At 51.6% G+C, this 14,079-nt stretch overlaps 1 protein-coding gene across 1 annotated transcript in view; it reads left to right on the top strand.

The window, feature by feature from the left end:
• SBNO2 (strawberry notch homolog 2) overlaps nucleotides 1-13,838 on the top strand; it is a 48,867-nt gene extending 35,029 nt beyond the window's left edge. The window contains exons 15-32 of the mRNA XM_054291154.1: nucleotides 937-1,113; nucleotides 1,940-2,037; nucleotides 3,841-3,923; nucleotides 4,781-4,969; nucleotides 6,081-6,253; nucleotides 6,622-6,753; nucleotides 6,981-7,116; nucleotides 7,390-7,502; nucleotides 7,989-8,060; nucleotides 9,075-9,183; nucleotides 9,416-9,490; nucleotides 9,772-9,915; nucleotides 10,054-10,148; nucleotides 10,297-10,389; nucleotides 10,586-10,717; nucleotides 10,899-10,975; nucleotides 11,364-11,554; nucleotides 12,372-13,838. Of these exons, the coding sequence (XP_054147129.1) occupies nucleotides 937-1,113; nucleotides 1,940-2,037; nucleotides 3,841-3,923; nucleotides 4,781-4,969; nucleotides 6,081-6,253; nucleotides 6,622-6,753; nucleotides 6,981-7,116; nucleotides 7,390-7,502; nucleotides 7,989-8,060; nucleotides 9,075-9,183; nucleotides 9,416-9,490; nucleotides 9,772-9,915; nucleotides 10,054-10,148; nucleotides 10,297-10,389; nucleotides 10,586-10,717; nucleotides 10,899-10,975; nucleotides 11,364-11,554; nucleotides 12,372-12,949 (2,667 nt within the window). The 3' untranslated portion in view covers nucleotides 12,950-13,838. The remainder of the gene's footprint in view (nucleotides 1-936; nucleotides 1,114-1,939; nucleotides 2,038-3,840; nucleotides 3,924-4,780; nucleotides 4,970-6,080; nucleotides 6,254-6,621; nucleotides 6,754-6,980; nucleotides 7,117-7,389; nucleotides 7,503-7,988; nucleotides 8,061-9,074; nucleotides 9,184-9,415; nucleotides 9,491-9,771; nucleotides 9,916-10,053; nucleotides 10,149-10,296; nucleotides 10,390-10,585; nucleotides 10,718-10,898; nucleotides 10,976-11,363; nucleotides 11,555-12,371) is intronic.
• The last annotated feature ends 241 nt before the right edge of the window (nucleotides 13,839-14,079 follow it).

Here is a 14,079-nt window from a genome sequence, read left to right as displayed (position 1 = left end):
ATGAGAATCTTGACTCCATGTTTCAGAAGGCTTTATTATTTTATGATATATATATTATATTAAAAGATTTATTATTTTATTATATATATTATATTTAAAAATGCTATATTACAACTATACTAAAAGAATAGGAGAAAGGATTTCATCGGAAGACTTGAAAGGAAAGAAATGGAATGATAACAAAAGCTGGTGACTCTCAGACAGTCTGAGCCATCTGACTGTGATTGGCCATTAATTAGAAAAAACCAACATGGACCAATCAAAGATGCACCTGTTGCATTCCACAGCAGCAGATAATCATTGTTTACATTTTGTTCCTGAGGCCTCTCAGCTTCCTCAGGAGAAAAAATCATAGCAAAGGAATTTTTCAAAAAATATCATGGCTACACTATACTAAAACTATACTAAGGAAAGAGAAAGGAGACATCAGAAGGCCAGAAAAGAATGATAATAAAATCTTGTGACTGACCAGAGAGTCTGACACAGCTGGACCATGATTGGTCATCAAGTAAAAACAATCTACATGGAACTAATCAAAGATGCACCTGTTGTTAAACCATCTCTAGACCACATTCCACAGCCATCAGATAATTATTGCTTACATTTCTCTTCTGGGGCTTCTCAGCTTCTGAGGAGAAAAATCCCAACAAAAAAGATTTTCATAAAATATGTCAGTGACACAAACATAGGATGGAAAAGAGGTACACAATGCTCAGCTGGTGTAATGAAAGAACTTAGACTTTTTTTGCTTCTATTTGGAAGTTCCACATGGAACTTTGGAAGTTTGCAAACCAGAGCTGCATCGTGCTGATGGAGGGGATGCCCAGTGTTGATTGTAAATCAGATTATCAACCTTCAGCCTGTTCTGATCACCTCCTGCACGGCAGGAACGACAATGGGAATTCCATTAACTCCTTCTCCTTGTGTTCTCTGCAGTGGGCAGAGGCCCTGATGGTGTTCCAGCAGGCAGCTGACTGCATCGGGCTGGAGTCCCGCAAGTCCCTGTGGGGGCAGTTCTGGTCGGCTCACCAGCGCTTCTTCAAGTACCTGTGCATCGCCGCCAAGGTGCGGCGCCTCGTGGAGCTGGCCCGGGAGGAGCTGGCCAGGGACAAGGTATGGGGGCCTCACCTGGGGTTGTGTTTGTCCCCAGGAGGAGGTGAGAGATGAGTGAATCTGACCCATGTTCTTAGAAGGCTAATATTTTATTTTATTTTATTATTTTATTTTATTTCATTTTATTTTATTTTATTTATGACAAGACATGACATATCATATTGTATATCACATTGTATGTAATATACCCCTCACTTGTGGGTTGTGTTTGTGAGGGTCCCCAGGATGAGGTGAGAGATGAGTGAATCTGACTCCGTATTTTTAGAAGGCTAATATTTTATTTTATTTTATTTTATTTTATTTTATTTTATTTTATTTATGACATGACAGGACATGACATTGTATATCACATTGTATACCACATTGTATGTAATGTAATGTAATACAATGTAATATAATATAATGTAATATAGTATTATATTATATATATATCAATATATATAATGTAATATAATGTAATGTAATATAATATAATATAATGTAATATAATATAATATAATATAATATAATATAATATAATAACATCCAATATATAATATATAAAATATATAATATATAAACATATACAATATCTATATATAATATAATAAAATATATTAATAATATAATACAATATTATATTATATTATATTATATTATATTATATCGTATTACATTACATTACATTATATTATATTACATTACTTACATTACATTACATTACATTATATTATATGACATTATATTACTTACATTACATTACATTATATTACATTATATTACATTATATTTATACCTCATGTCCCAAGTGCCACCCCTCATGTCCCCATCACTCGTGTCCCCACAGTGCATTGTCATCGGCCTGCAGTCCACGGGGGAGGCTCGCACCAGGGAGGTGCTGGATGAGAATGATGGGCACCTCAACTGCTTTGTCTCTGCTGCAGAGTGAGTTTAAAATCTCTGCTTTCCTTCCTGGGGTGTGTGTGGGGAAAGCTCTGCCCTGGGGCACAGAGCACTGGCAGGGCTTCACGTGCAGTTTGATGTCACCTCCCCCTGTAGCACAGAGGGGACACTCAGGTGGGTCCTTGAGGCTCTGTATCCTCAGAGGGATTATATGAGCTGTATCCTGGATTTTGAAGTCTCCCATGGACTTACAGGAAGAGCCTGATCTTACTCTCTACACACATAAAAGAATTGTCAGAGAGGCAGAGTTGTAGCTCAGAGGTAGTTTGTGGATCTGGCTGTGAAAAATGAGGCTGTTGACACAGAAGAAATGAGCAGGAGAATTTACTGTGATGGCTGGGATGATGATGTAAGGTGGTGTCAGTGGAGTGGTCTGAGGAGTTTAAATCCACCAGTGTTGGCTTTTAGCTCATGCATAAAGCAGGACCAGTGTCCTGGCTGTGTGGCCATTGTTCCCAGCTAGCAGGAGAGCTGCCTGTGCCAGGAGTGAGCCAGCAGCAGGATTGGTGCTACCCTTTGAGCAGATAGCAAAGCTCCTGCTCCCCTTCCTTCCTGCAGCTTCCAAAACCCCAGCCCATCCCTGAATGCAGCTGTTCCTGCATGGCAGGGGACAAAAATCTGGCATTGGGTTGGGTTTCTGCTGTTCTGCAGAGCTGTTTTCTTCCAAGTGACTTCTGCTGCAGGTGGGAGAGTGGGACATGCCCAAAACAGCCTGAGTCTGGGTCAGGCTGAGCTTTCCTCCCTTGTTGAGGAGGTTTGGGTTGTTCTGTGTCACTCCTCTGCCTCCATCCCATTTCTGAAAACCAAATACACTTTGGTGACAGTGCACAGGGCAGGTCTGGCAGCTCCTTGGGTGATTTGGCCTCTTGGATTGGTTTCCATGTCACAAAACTCCAATCGAGGGGACAGCGTGGTCCCTGATTGCTGCTGGAGGAGGGGTCTGTCAGGGATCTGTCTGTCTGTCCCACTCTGTGGGAATTGCTGCCCACTCCCAGGGTCAGCAGCTCTGTGTTCTTGGCCAGATCACCAAATGTCTCCTGGCATCTGCTCAGCCTCCAAATATGTGTCCTGGTGTTCCAGGACTTCGGGGGATTTCTGGAGGGGAGTGTGCTGGGAAGGAGCAGTTTAAAGATGCTGAGAAATGGGGTTAAAAATAAACATGGTGCTGTGGTGGGTGGATTCCAGCCCAGGGCTGTTTTCAGGGAGATGGGGAGGGCGAGTGTGGGAAATGAGTGGAATTTCACAGCTGGGAGGCTCCAGAGCCAGTGGTCATTGGGTCACCCCAGCACACAGGACAAGGGGTCATTCCTGGTGTCACATAACTGCTCTGGAGTCAGTGGTCATTGGGTCAGCCAGCACACGGGACAAGTGGTCATTCCTGATGTCACATAACTGCAGACACAGAGCTCTGTCCCTCTGGGGAGCTGTGTGGTCACTGTGCCCACAGGCAATTGGAGGACTTTGGTGGAACATACTTATTTATTGGATGGCCTGACAGTGGTCTGTGCTCTCAGGGCATGGAGAGAGACTGGGACTTGCTGTATTTTTGGTGTAACAGTTTCCCAATGTAGTGTTTTCCCATTTAAAACTCCTTCTTGGTTGTTATATAAAGGACCTGCAGGTCCAAGAGCCACCAAGGGCTGGCTGAGGCCAAGCTGGTGGCCATGGATGGGGTGGATTGACCTCTCTCCCATGGCATGTGGGGCCATCCCAAACACACACTGCTATGTGATAACCAGCACAGTGTTGCTGGCAGCTGGAATAAATTGTGCATCTTACTTTCAGAGGCGTCTTTCTATCACTAATTCAGAAGCACTTTCCTTCAAACAAAAGAAAGAGAGAAAAAGGAACTGGCATTAAAAGAAAACGTAAGATCTCCCTCACTCCCAGCCCAGCCCCTGCCTCCTGCCCTGCTGCTGCCCCCCAGCCACTCAGCTTCTCTGCCTTTTGCCCTTCTCCCCACTCCATGCTTTTGGCTGCTCTCCCTGGTTTTGATTTGCACATCTCCCAGTGCTCCCTCATCCAGAGGAGCAGCTCTGGGTCTTCCCCTCTTTTCTTCCCTCTGCTTCACTGCCCTTGCCCTGATCTTCCTTTTGATCCACACTGGGGCAGATGGCACAAGGCCTGGCTGGTGTCTGAGCCCCTCCTGCAGCAAGGGGAGTCCTCCACAACCCCTTACTTAGAGCATGGAAGGTGTCCTGAGGGGAAAAAAAATAATTTCCCTGGGTAATTATTTGTTGTGGCTGCAGGTAAGAAGAGTTTGGGATGTGGAACAGGGGGAAGAGGGGGCAGCAGCACTGGCAGGTTGTGGAGCAGCCTTAGCAAGATGATCCATGAACCTTTTTATGCAGAGGGGGCACGTTGTGCTGTGCTTTATGTCCCAAAACACCAGTACTTACCTGTGTTCTGCACACTCCTCTGGAGGCAATGCCCTGGGATTCCTTCCCTGAGGAGCTGGCACTGCTTAGAGCCAGCCACGTGTGCAGCCAACTCCAGCCCTGCTCAGGAGTGCCTTGTTCTTCCTTTCTCTCTCTTCCTTTGTCTCTCCTGCTCTCCCTCCCTCCCTGACTGCCACCCCCACCCCAGAGGCTGTGTCTTTCTGAGCTCCCACTGTAATTTTGGGGCAGGCTCAGCTCTTTGGGGACTCCTCCTCCTGCTGTCTGTGATCTGTCCCTGTGTCCTGCACTGGGGCTGGGGCTGTGACACTGCTCCCTCTCTTCTGCAGGGCGTCCCAGGGCCCGCTGCCCCAAGGCTCTGCGGGGTCCCTGTGACCAAGGGGTTGTCATCAAGATCAGCGATGACAGCAGCACCGACTCGGACATGGGGCTGGACAGCGACCTCACCTCGTCCCCAGAGTCCCTGCTGGAGACAGACGATGTCATCTTTGTGGATCACACCTTCACTGAGGACAGGGGTGAGCAGGGCAGTGACAGGGAGGGGTGGAGCAGTTCATTTGGGGGTCCCCAGGGTCCCCCTAAGCTGTGTGTTCACTGGGAGCAGCAGGCAGGCAAGGAGACTCCACACGGCTTCCGGGGATGCTCACTAGATGGGGTTTATTCCAGCAGCAGAGGGAAAAGAAAAGGAAGGGGAGAGAGGGAGAACCTGAGGGAAAAGGGGCCAAGAGAGACTCTGTGGTCTCCCCCCACAGCTCAACAGGGAGATTCAAACAGGGAGATTCAAGGTGGGCACAGAATAATCCTTGGGCCAATGGGATTACAGACCCATGATACTTCAGGGGAGGATCACAGGCTTGGAATAAACCCTACATTTTGGAAGGATGAGACAAATGTAACACCACAGAGGGGAGCACTGTGTCCTGCAAAGACCCCTTCAGATTTGGGACAGCTTTGTGATCCTGGCTGGAATTTATCCTGGGTGTCATTCTAGGGCTTGTGGAGTGGATCCACATTCCCCCACTGTGATCAGCGAGTGTGACGGTGTTCACAGGGGTCTTAGGATGAGGGAAGAGATGAGAATGTTGACTCCGTGTTTCAGAAGGCTTGATTTATTATTTTATGATATATATTATATTAAAGCTATACTAAAAGAAAGGATTTAATCAGAAGGCCAGCTAAGAATAGAAAAGGGATGGAATGAATGATAACAAAGGCTTGTGACTGACCAAGACAGTCCAGACAGCTGGACTGTGATTGGCCATTAATTAGAAACAACCACATGAGACCAATCACAGATCCACCTGTTGCATTCCACAGCAGCAGATAACCATTGTTTACATTTTGTTCCTGATGGCTCTCAGCTTCTCAGGAGAAAAAAATCCTAAGGAAAGGATTTTTCATAAAATGTGTCTGTGACAAGCGAGCACAGAGAGGGATCTGCCCTGTGTGCTCCTTCCCCCAGCAGAAAGGGGAAGCCCAGAGGGAATTCACTCTGTGCTCAGCATTTATTGCAGTTCATAGTGCCTTTGTCCAGCAACAGTGGCCCCAGAAAGCCTCTGGGACAACTTTTTCCTCCTCTCTGATGTGCAGCTTCCAGAGAACTCTAAAATTCTGCCTTTCCGATTGTAGGTGGTTTCCACATGCTGCCTTCTCAGAAAGAGCTGCACGGCCTGAGAGAGCTGAAGGTTGAAAAGATGAAACAGGACCTCCTAGCAAAAGTGAAAGCACTGGGCCAAGAGCTACCTCTCAACACCTTGGATCAACTGATTGATTATTTTGGGGGCCCAGAGAACGTGGCTGAGGTACTTCCCACTGTCAGTGTGTTTTGGTGGCACTGAGTGACAGGGAGAGGGGCCAGCAAAGACTCAGAGAATCATGGAATGGTTTGGGTGGGAAGGGACCTTAAAGATCATCTCATTCCACCCCTCTACCCTGGACAGGGACACTTTTCACTATCCCAGATTGCTCCAAGCTCCATCCAGCCTGGCCTTGGACACTTCCAGCGATAGGGCAGCCACAGCTTCTCTGGGCATCGAGAAAAATTTCTTCCATTAAAAAACCAGAAATTTCTTGCTGGCAGAGGGTTTCCTCTCGCTGTTGGGGATTGCCTGGCTGGCCTTGCTGGGCTGTGTGGCTCCCCAGGCTGCAGCAGCCCCTGTCCTGTGTGCAGATGACGGGCAGGAAGGGACGGGTGGTTCGCAGGCCTGACGGCTCCGTCGTGTTCGAGTCGCGCGCCGAGCAGGGGCTCTCCATAGACCACGTCAACCTGAAGGAGAAGGAGCGCTTCATGCAGGGGGAAAAGGTGAGCTGGGCTCTCAAAACCTGCACAGGACTGATAGGGGGAGGGCAGGGAGGGTGTCTGTGCCTCCCTGTGCCCTGCCAGCTTCATGGCGTTTCACCTGCTGGAAGGAGACAAAGCCTTATAAGGCCCCTTCGAGACTGGGGCTGCTGTAGTACCTGGGGCTGTTTCTTGAAGCTGTTTAATGTGTTTTCAGGAGCCTGACTCTGTTCTCACTCATCTCTCTGTAGCTCGTGGCGATAATCTCAGAGGCCTCCAGCTCAGGGATCTCCCTCCAAGCAGACAGACGGGTGAAGAACCAAAAGCGCCGGGTGCACATGACCCTGGAGCTGCCCTGGAGTGCAGACAGGGCCATCCAGCAGTTTGGTGAGGGCTGGGTGTCCCTGGGCTCTGTCACCTCCCCTGGGTGTGGGCCCTGGGAGGGTCAGGTGTGGGAACCCAAGGTGGATTTAGGGGATGTCTCTGTTGGGAGGAGAACAGAGGCTCAGTCACTGGTGCTGTGGGATTATAGCCCTGAGCTCTGGGGCAGAGGATGGACTCCCCAGGGTGAGAAATGTGGGCATTATGTGGCTTTTCTGGTTACATTCCCATTGCAGACAGGCCATCCCAAGCTCCTGTTCCATCCCTGTTCCCATGCAGGCCGAACTCACCGATCCAACCAGGTCTCTGCTCCCGAGTACGTGTTCCTCATCTCAGAGCTGGCAGGGGAGAGGAGGTTTGCATCCATCGTGGCAAAACGCCTGGAGAGCCTGGTGAGTGCCCACAGCTGTGATCCCAGCACGCCTCTGATTCCCTCTGAGGAGATTCTGGGTCAGAGCTCCCACCAACATGGCCAAGGGGGGATTGTGTCATCCCTGGCTGAGGCATTGCAGTCATGGAATGGCTTTTGGCATCCTGGGATCTGGGAAAGGAAGTGAGGAGAATGTGTAACTGAGGCTTTGGGAGGAATTTCAGGGCAGCAAGCACCTGCTTCCAGATGCTGCAATTTCCCCACTATTACTGGAGTATACACCCATATTATTCCCAAAAAGCTTATGAAATAATTAATGGGATAATTAGTTTGCCTCTGTTTCATTTTCTTCACATCTGATAAATCCCCAAATCCTTTTGTAAAGTCTCAGTATTCTGGAGGAACACTGCCTCCCCATGGTACATTTGCAGACGTGCCTTTGGCCATCCTTCCCTGGTGTTCTGCCACAGCTCAGAATAAAAACCTTTTGCTCCATGTGCCTTCCCAGGGTGCCTTAACTCACGGGGACCGACGGGCCACCGAGTCCCGAGACCTCAGCAAGTACAACTTCGAGAACAAGGTGACAGGGCTGGGCTGGGGCAGCGTGGCTGGGAGGGGGTTGGAAGAGCTGGGAGAGGGAGCCAGAGGCAGGAGGATCATTGCTAGTGTCTGCAGGCAGGGCCCAGCCTAGCACTGAGCTCCTGTGAGCTCAGAGTCATGGTCACACTGAGGATTCTGCTCCCACCGGGAGCTGGGGAGGGCGCCCAGTCCTCTGTCCCCAGGGAAGGGCCTGGGGACATGGGAGGCACACACAGAGCTTCCCCCTTGCCTTGTCTGTGGCTTTCCCGGGACACCTGTTCTCTGTGATGTGTGACACCCTGAGCAGTGTGTGTCCCCTCAGCAGTGTGTGACACACTAAGCAATGTCACCCTCAGCAGTGTGTGACACTCTAAGCAATGTCACCTTCAGCAGTGTCCCCTCAGCAGTGTGACACTCTCAGCAGTGTGTGTCCTCTCAGCAGTGTCCCCTCAGGAGTGTTTGTCCCCTCAGCAGTGTCCCCTCAGCAGTAACACTCTCATCAGTGTCCCCTCAGCAGTGTCCCCTCAGCAGTGTGTGTGTGTCCCCTCATCAGTGTCACCCTCAGCAGTGTCCCCTCATCAGTGTCCCCTCAGCAGTGACACTCAGAGCAGTGTCACCCTCAGCAGTGTCCCCTCAGCAGTGTCACTCTCAGCAGTGTGTCCCCTCAGCAGTGACACTCAGAGCAGTGTCACCCTCAGCAGTGTCCCCTCAGCAGCGTGTCCCCTCAGCAGTGTGTGTCCCCTCAGCAGTGACACTCTCATCAGTGTCCCCTCATCAGTGTCACCCTCAGCAGTGTCCCCTCAACAGTGACACTCAGAGCAGTGTCACCCTCAGCAGTGTCCCCTCAGCAGTGTCACTCTCAGCAGCGTGTGTCCCCTCAGCAGTGACACTCTCATCAGTGTCCCCTCAGCAGTGTCACCCTCAGCAGTGTCTCCTCAGCAGCGTGTGTCCCCTCAGCCCCAGCCCAGCTGCCATGTCCATTCCTCCCGTGTGTGACTCTGCTCTCCTCCCGCAGTACGGGGCCAAAGCCCTGGACAAGGTCCTGTCCACGATCCTCAGCCACTCAGAGAGCAGAGTTCCTGTGCCCAGGAGCTACGAGAGAGGGGAGGATGCCTTTTTCCGTGGTAAGAACATTTCCAGCTCCAGGGTTTCTGCTGGATGGGCTGGTCTCAGGATTGGGATGCTGGAAGAACCGAGCAGGAGGTCGGAGGGAGAAAACAGAGGGGAAAGTGCTGCTGGCTGATGTCACCTGCCAGGCATGGGGAGTGGCTGAGTTCCTGAAGAGGAAACAGTCCTGCAGGAATGCTGGTGGGAGGCTTAACCCCAAAATACAAAAGATGTCTTCTGCCATTGCAGAAATGAAGCAAGGGCTCATCTCCGTGGGCATCTGCTGCAGCCAGATGAAGTATGGCACTGTCTCTGTGGAGAAGGGTAGGTGTGGAGCTGCTCCTGCCCAAGGCAGGGGGCAGATGGAAGAGAGATGGGAGTGTCATGGCCTGCCTGACCTCGTGGGGTTTGCTGGGCACCAAAATGTTTGCCTTGTGGGGAAGGTCCTGTGCTGATGGCCCTGCAGATCCCATGGCCCCCCAGCTTCCTCACAGCCCTTGGACTGGGCTGCTGTCAGAAGGGACATGGGGGGCTCTTGGGGAAGGGGCTGCTGGGTTCCATGTCCAGCTGCACCACATCTCACCTGACCCACCGTGCCCTTGCAGACTGCTCCATCACCAAATTCCTGAACCGCATCCTGGGCCTGGAGGTGGACAAGCAGAACATGCTCTTCCAGTATTTCTCTGACACCTTTGACTACCTGATTGAGAAGGACAAGAAGGAGGGCAAATATGACATGGGCATCCTTGGTATGGAGAAGGGGGGGTGGTCACAGCTCTGGGGTTCCAGTTCCACCCTGTGCAGTGTCCTTGGCCAGCACAGATCTGAGACCCAAGGAGGTGCTTTTGGGAGGATGTTCTTTACAACAGCCTTTTCTCCTTGCACAGATTTAGCTCCAGGAGTGGATGAGATCTACGAGGAGAGCAAGGAGGTTTTCCTGACCCCGGGGCACCCGCAGGATGGGCAGGTTGTGTTCTACAAGGTGGGCACCAGGTTGTGTTCTACAAGGTAGAGCCAGGCACAGACCTGGTTCTGGTTCTAGGCTGTGCTGAGGGGAGATTTGTGAGGCAGACACTGAGGCACTTGTCCTGCCCCTGCAGTCACAAATCCCTCTGTGTGTCCCTGTTCAGATCAGCGTTGACAGAGGCCTAAAGTGGGAGGAAGCCTATGAGAAGTCGCTCAAACTGACAGGAACCTATGATGGGTTCTACCTCTCCTACAAGGTATGTCCTGGGCTCTGCCAGGGTGGCACCTCAGCTCAGGGGTGATCCCAGCAGGAAATCTGCCATGGTGGTACAAGATCACTCTTCCTGAGGGCTGGGAAATGCCTCCAAGGACCTCCATCCTGGCAGGAAGGGGTTGGTTTAGAGAAATGTGGGGAGGGAGGCTGTGCCTGTGACCATCAGCTGTACCCCGCAGGTGCGAGGCAACAAATACACCTGTCTGCTGGCAGAGCAGTGCCGTGGGAAGAACTTCATCCTCTACAAGCCAAACATTGGGAAGCAAAGCCAGCTTGAGAGCCTGGACAGTCTGCAGAAGAGATACCGACGGGTAGGTGGAACCTGCAGCTCCCAGTGTGGGGAGGTTGGAAGGGCATTCATTGTAACCCTGTCACAGCTCCTCATGGCTCTGCTGTGGATGGGCAGGGATGATGTCCCGACTCCCAGCCCTGGATTTCACATCTCTTCATCTGAACAGTGGAAAATTCCTAACGCTGGGTGTTCTGCTGCAGGTGCTGCCCGAGGAAGCCAAGGAGCACTGGGAGAGCAGCTACCACTTCTCCTTGAAGAACTGTAACCACGCCGTGTGGTAAGGCAGCTGCAGCCCCAGCCTGCCACAGAATCTCAGGATGGTTTGGGTTCAAAGGGACCTTAAATGAAGCCCATCCAGTTCCATGGCAGGGATGGATAGTGAGACCTTCCACCAGGTTGCTTCATCCAACCTGGATGGATGCCTTGAGCTCCTCTGGGAATGGGGCAGCCACACCTTCTCTGCATGGCCCTCACCACCTTTTCAGGGAGGAATTCCTTTCCAACACCCAATTTAGATCTCCTCACTTTGAGCTTAAAGCCATTCCTCCCTCCTGCACCCTGGGGCTCCCTGACCGTGGCACTGGGGGAGGCTGTGGGGATGCAAATCCCGCTCAGCTCCAGGAACCTCTGCTAATCCCAGTGGTTTTCTCCCATGGTCCCTGAAGGAACAAGAGCTGCAAGCTGATCCAGGAGGGGAAGGAATGCTTCCAGGGCATGCGCCTGAGGCACTATTACATGCTGTGTGGGGCCCTGCTGCGCGTGTGGAGCAGGATCGCCGGCGTCATGGCAGACATCACCAGCAGCAGCTACCTGCAGATCGTGCGCCTCAAGACCAAGGAGAAGAAGAAACAAGTCGGTGTGTGAAGTGATTTCCTTCTTAAAAGGGGTGTGGTCCAGCACACGGGGTGGTAGCACCAATTCCTCCCTTCCAGGAGGGGAGTTGGATGTGTTGGGGCAGACGGGGTGAGCCAAGCTCATCATCCTCCTCCCCACTGTCCCCACAGTGCCCCATCCTTCCCCAGAGGGGATGTTATGGATGGAGAGGGGAGAGCTTAGACAAATCCCTGTCTTTGACAGGTGTCTGGCAGTAGGCAGCACCCCAAAACCCACTCTCACTTGCAATGACCGATCAGGCCATGGATTATTTATTTGAATAGGCCAAGGAAAACAGACATAAGCAGATTCACTTGCTATACAGAGAATAGAAATTTCTTTTGTTTAGAAATTCTTTCTAAACAAAAGAAACACCACTAGTAGATAAAGGTACCTATGTTACAGCTGGCAAAGAAATAGTATAAATTAGGAGTCAATGTCACTGAGCAACAAATGATAGCAGTGTGCAGAGAATGTCCTTAATTTCTCTCAGTCCCCAGGGGAAGTAACTTGATGCCCATGTCTTGGTTGTTGAGAACTCTCCACACACTCAAGAGAGTATATTAGAGACTTCTGCTTTCATGAAAATCATAGTGGTCTCTTATAGTTGTAAAAATGTTTGTGTTCTGTTTCCTTTCTCATACCAAGACAGAATGCTCATTGCTGGTTAAGGAGGTTTGCAGCTAAGATAATTAATCACATGACAATTCCAGTGTGACTTAGCCACGTGTCACAGGGAGATAAGTTGGGGGTGAAAGGTCCTGCCACAGGGGACTGATGTCTGCTCCTCCCTCCCCCAGGGATAAAGATCCCCGAGAGCTGCGTGCACAGGGTGCGGGAGGAGCTGAAGCAGATGGACGAGGACGTGAAGAGGAAGCAGAGCCGGCTGCTCCAGGCCCAGGAGCAGAGCTCACCCTTCTCCCTGCCCCTGCACATCCTGCCAGGGCCTGGGCTGCCCCTGCCCTCCCTGTGCCATGATGAGATCCTGGACTTGACCTACAGCCCTCCCAGCAACAGCATTCCTGACTTGGTGTTGAACCCAGAGACCAGAGCGCTCTGCTTCTCCTCGGAGCCCCCCCTGCAGCCCCAGCAGCCCCCCCAGCAGCAGCACAGGTTGTCCTTTGGCTTTGGCCACGCTCCTGGCCTGGAGGGCAGCACAGCCCCCGGCCCCTCGCTGCACGAGCCCCCTGCCCTGCCTCCCCCAGCCCCCCTGCAGCAGCCACAGGAGGATTTTCTCCAGCAAGACGGGAATATCAATTTTAGAGAGATCCTGGAGGACATGCTGAGGACGTTTAGTGGGCCCTCCCAGGAGAACTTGCTCCCCCCAGAGCGCCAGAGCGTGATCCAGTTCAGTTCTGGGCCTTTCTCAAACTCCTGAGTGCCAGCTGGGAATGCTGCTGTGGATCTGTGTTCTCTGGTGCACAGGTGAGAGCTGAGGAGCCCTGACTTTTCTACTGGTTTGGACTGACTCTGCTCTGGTTTTGAGGGAAGAAAGAGCCTGGAGTTCCTTAAAAAGAATTTTATTTATATCTAATACCTAGTCAGGCATGTGCAGGTTTGTATGGAACGTGCCCAGGGAGAGCTGAGCGGGTCCTGCTGGGCTGAGGGCTCTGCTGGGTTGAGTCCTGCTCACAGGTCAGTGCTCAGGTGGGATTGAGGGGAGACCCCTCCTGTGCCCAGCCCCTGCAGACTACTGAGTGTCTGAGCCTTCCCCAGCCCTCCAGGCCAGGAGGGGCATGGCCAGGCTCTGGAATGACCACATGCTGGTCACTTAGGGAAGAATGAGAGTTCAGCCCCCAGCTTGGGCTGCCCCAGCGCTGCTGCACACCCTGGGGCTGTGCTGGCAGGCTGGGATGAAGGGGAAGGAAATGTTGTCCCAGAGGAGCTGGGAGATGCTGAGCTCAGGTGTCCTCTGGCAGGGCTGAGCAGGTGCAGTGAGAGATCCAAAACTGTTTGTGCTGCCCTTGCCAGGAAGGGACCTTGAGCTGCCAGAGCTGGCTGCACCCCACAGACAGAGCTTGAGTCTGGCAGAGCTCAGCCACGCCAGGATCAGCAGGATTCTCCAGAGCAGAAGGGACACATGTCCCTTTGTCCTGCACTTTAACCTCACCAGGTCGCCGTGACCAGATGTGCTTTGGCCAGTTTCCTGCTGTCACATGTTGTCCCTTCACCTGGACATCTCGCTGGTCCTGCCACTGCCCTGGGCCAGGGGTCTGGGTCAGGGCAGTGTCATTGTCACTGATGGGGTGTGTAGTGTCTTTGCACTGGCCAGGACGTGCAGAGTCACTGGTCAGGGTGTGCAGTGTCATTGTCACTGCATGAAATATGCAGTGTTATTGTCACTGTTCAGGGTGTGCAGTGTCACTGTGACTGCCTGAAAAATGCAGTGTTAATGTCATTGCCCAGGATGTGCAGTGTCAGTGTCACTGGTCAGGGTGTGCAGAGTCACTGTCACCACCCGGGATTTGCAGTTTGGCTGCTCCTGCTGCAATCTCCCTCTCGGATACC

The sequence above is a fragment of the Melozone crissalis genome, unplaced genomic scaffold (genome assembly GCF_028551555.1).
Source record: "Melozone crissalis strain CALT ecotype California unplaced genomic scaffold, PUWL_Pcris_2 ptg000088l_1, whole genome shotgun sequence".
Taxonomy (NCBI): Eukaryota; Metazoa; Chordata; class Aves; order Passeriformes; family Passerellidae; genus Melozone; species Melozone crissalis.
Note: the sequence above shows the minus strand (reverse complement) of the source record. Positions and strands in the feature narration are given on the sequence as shown.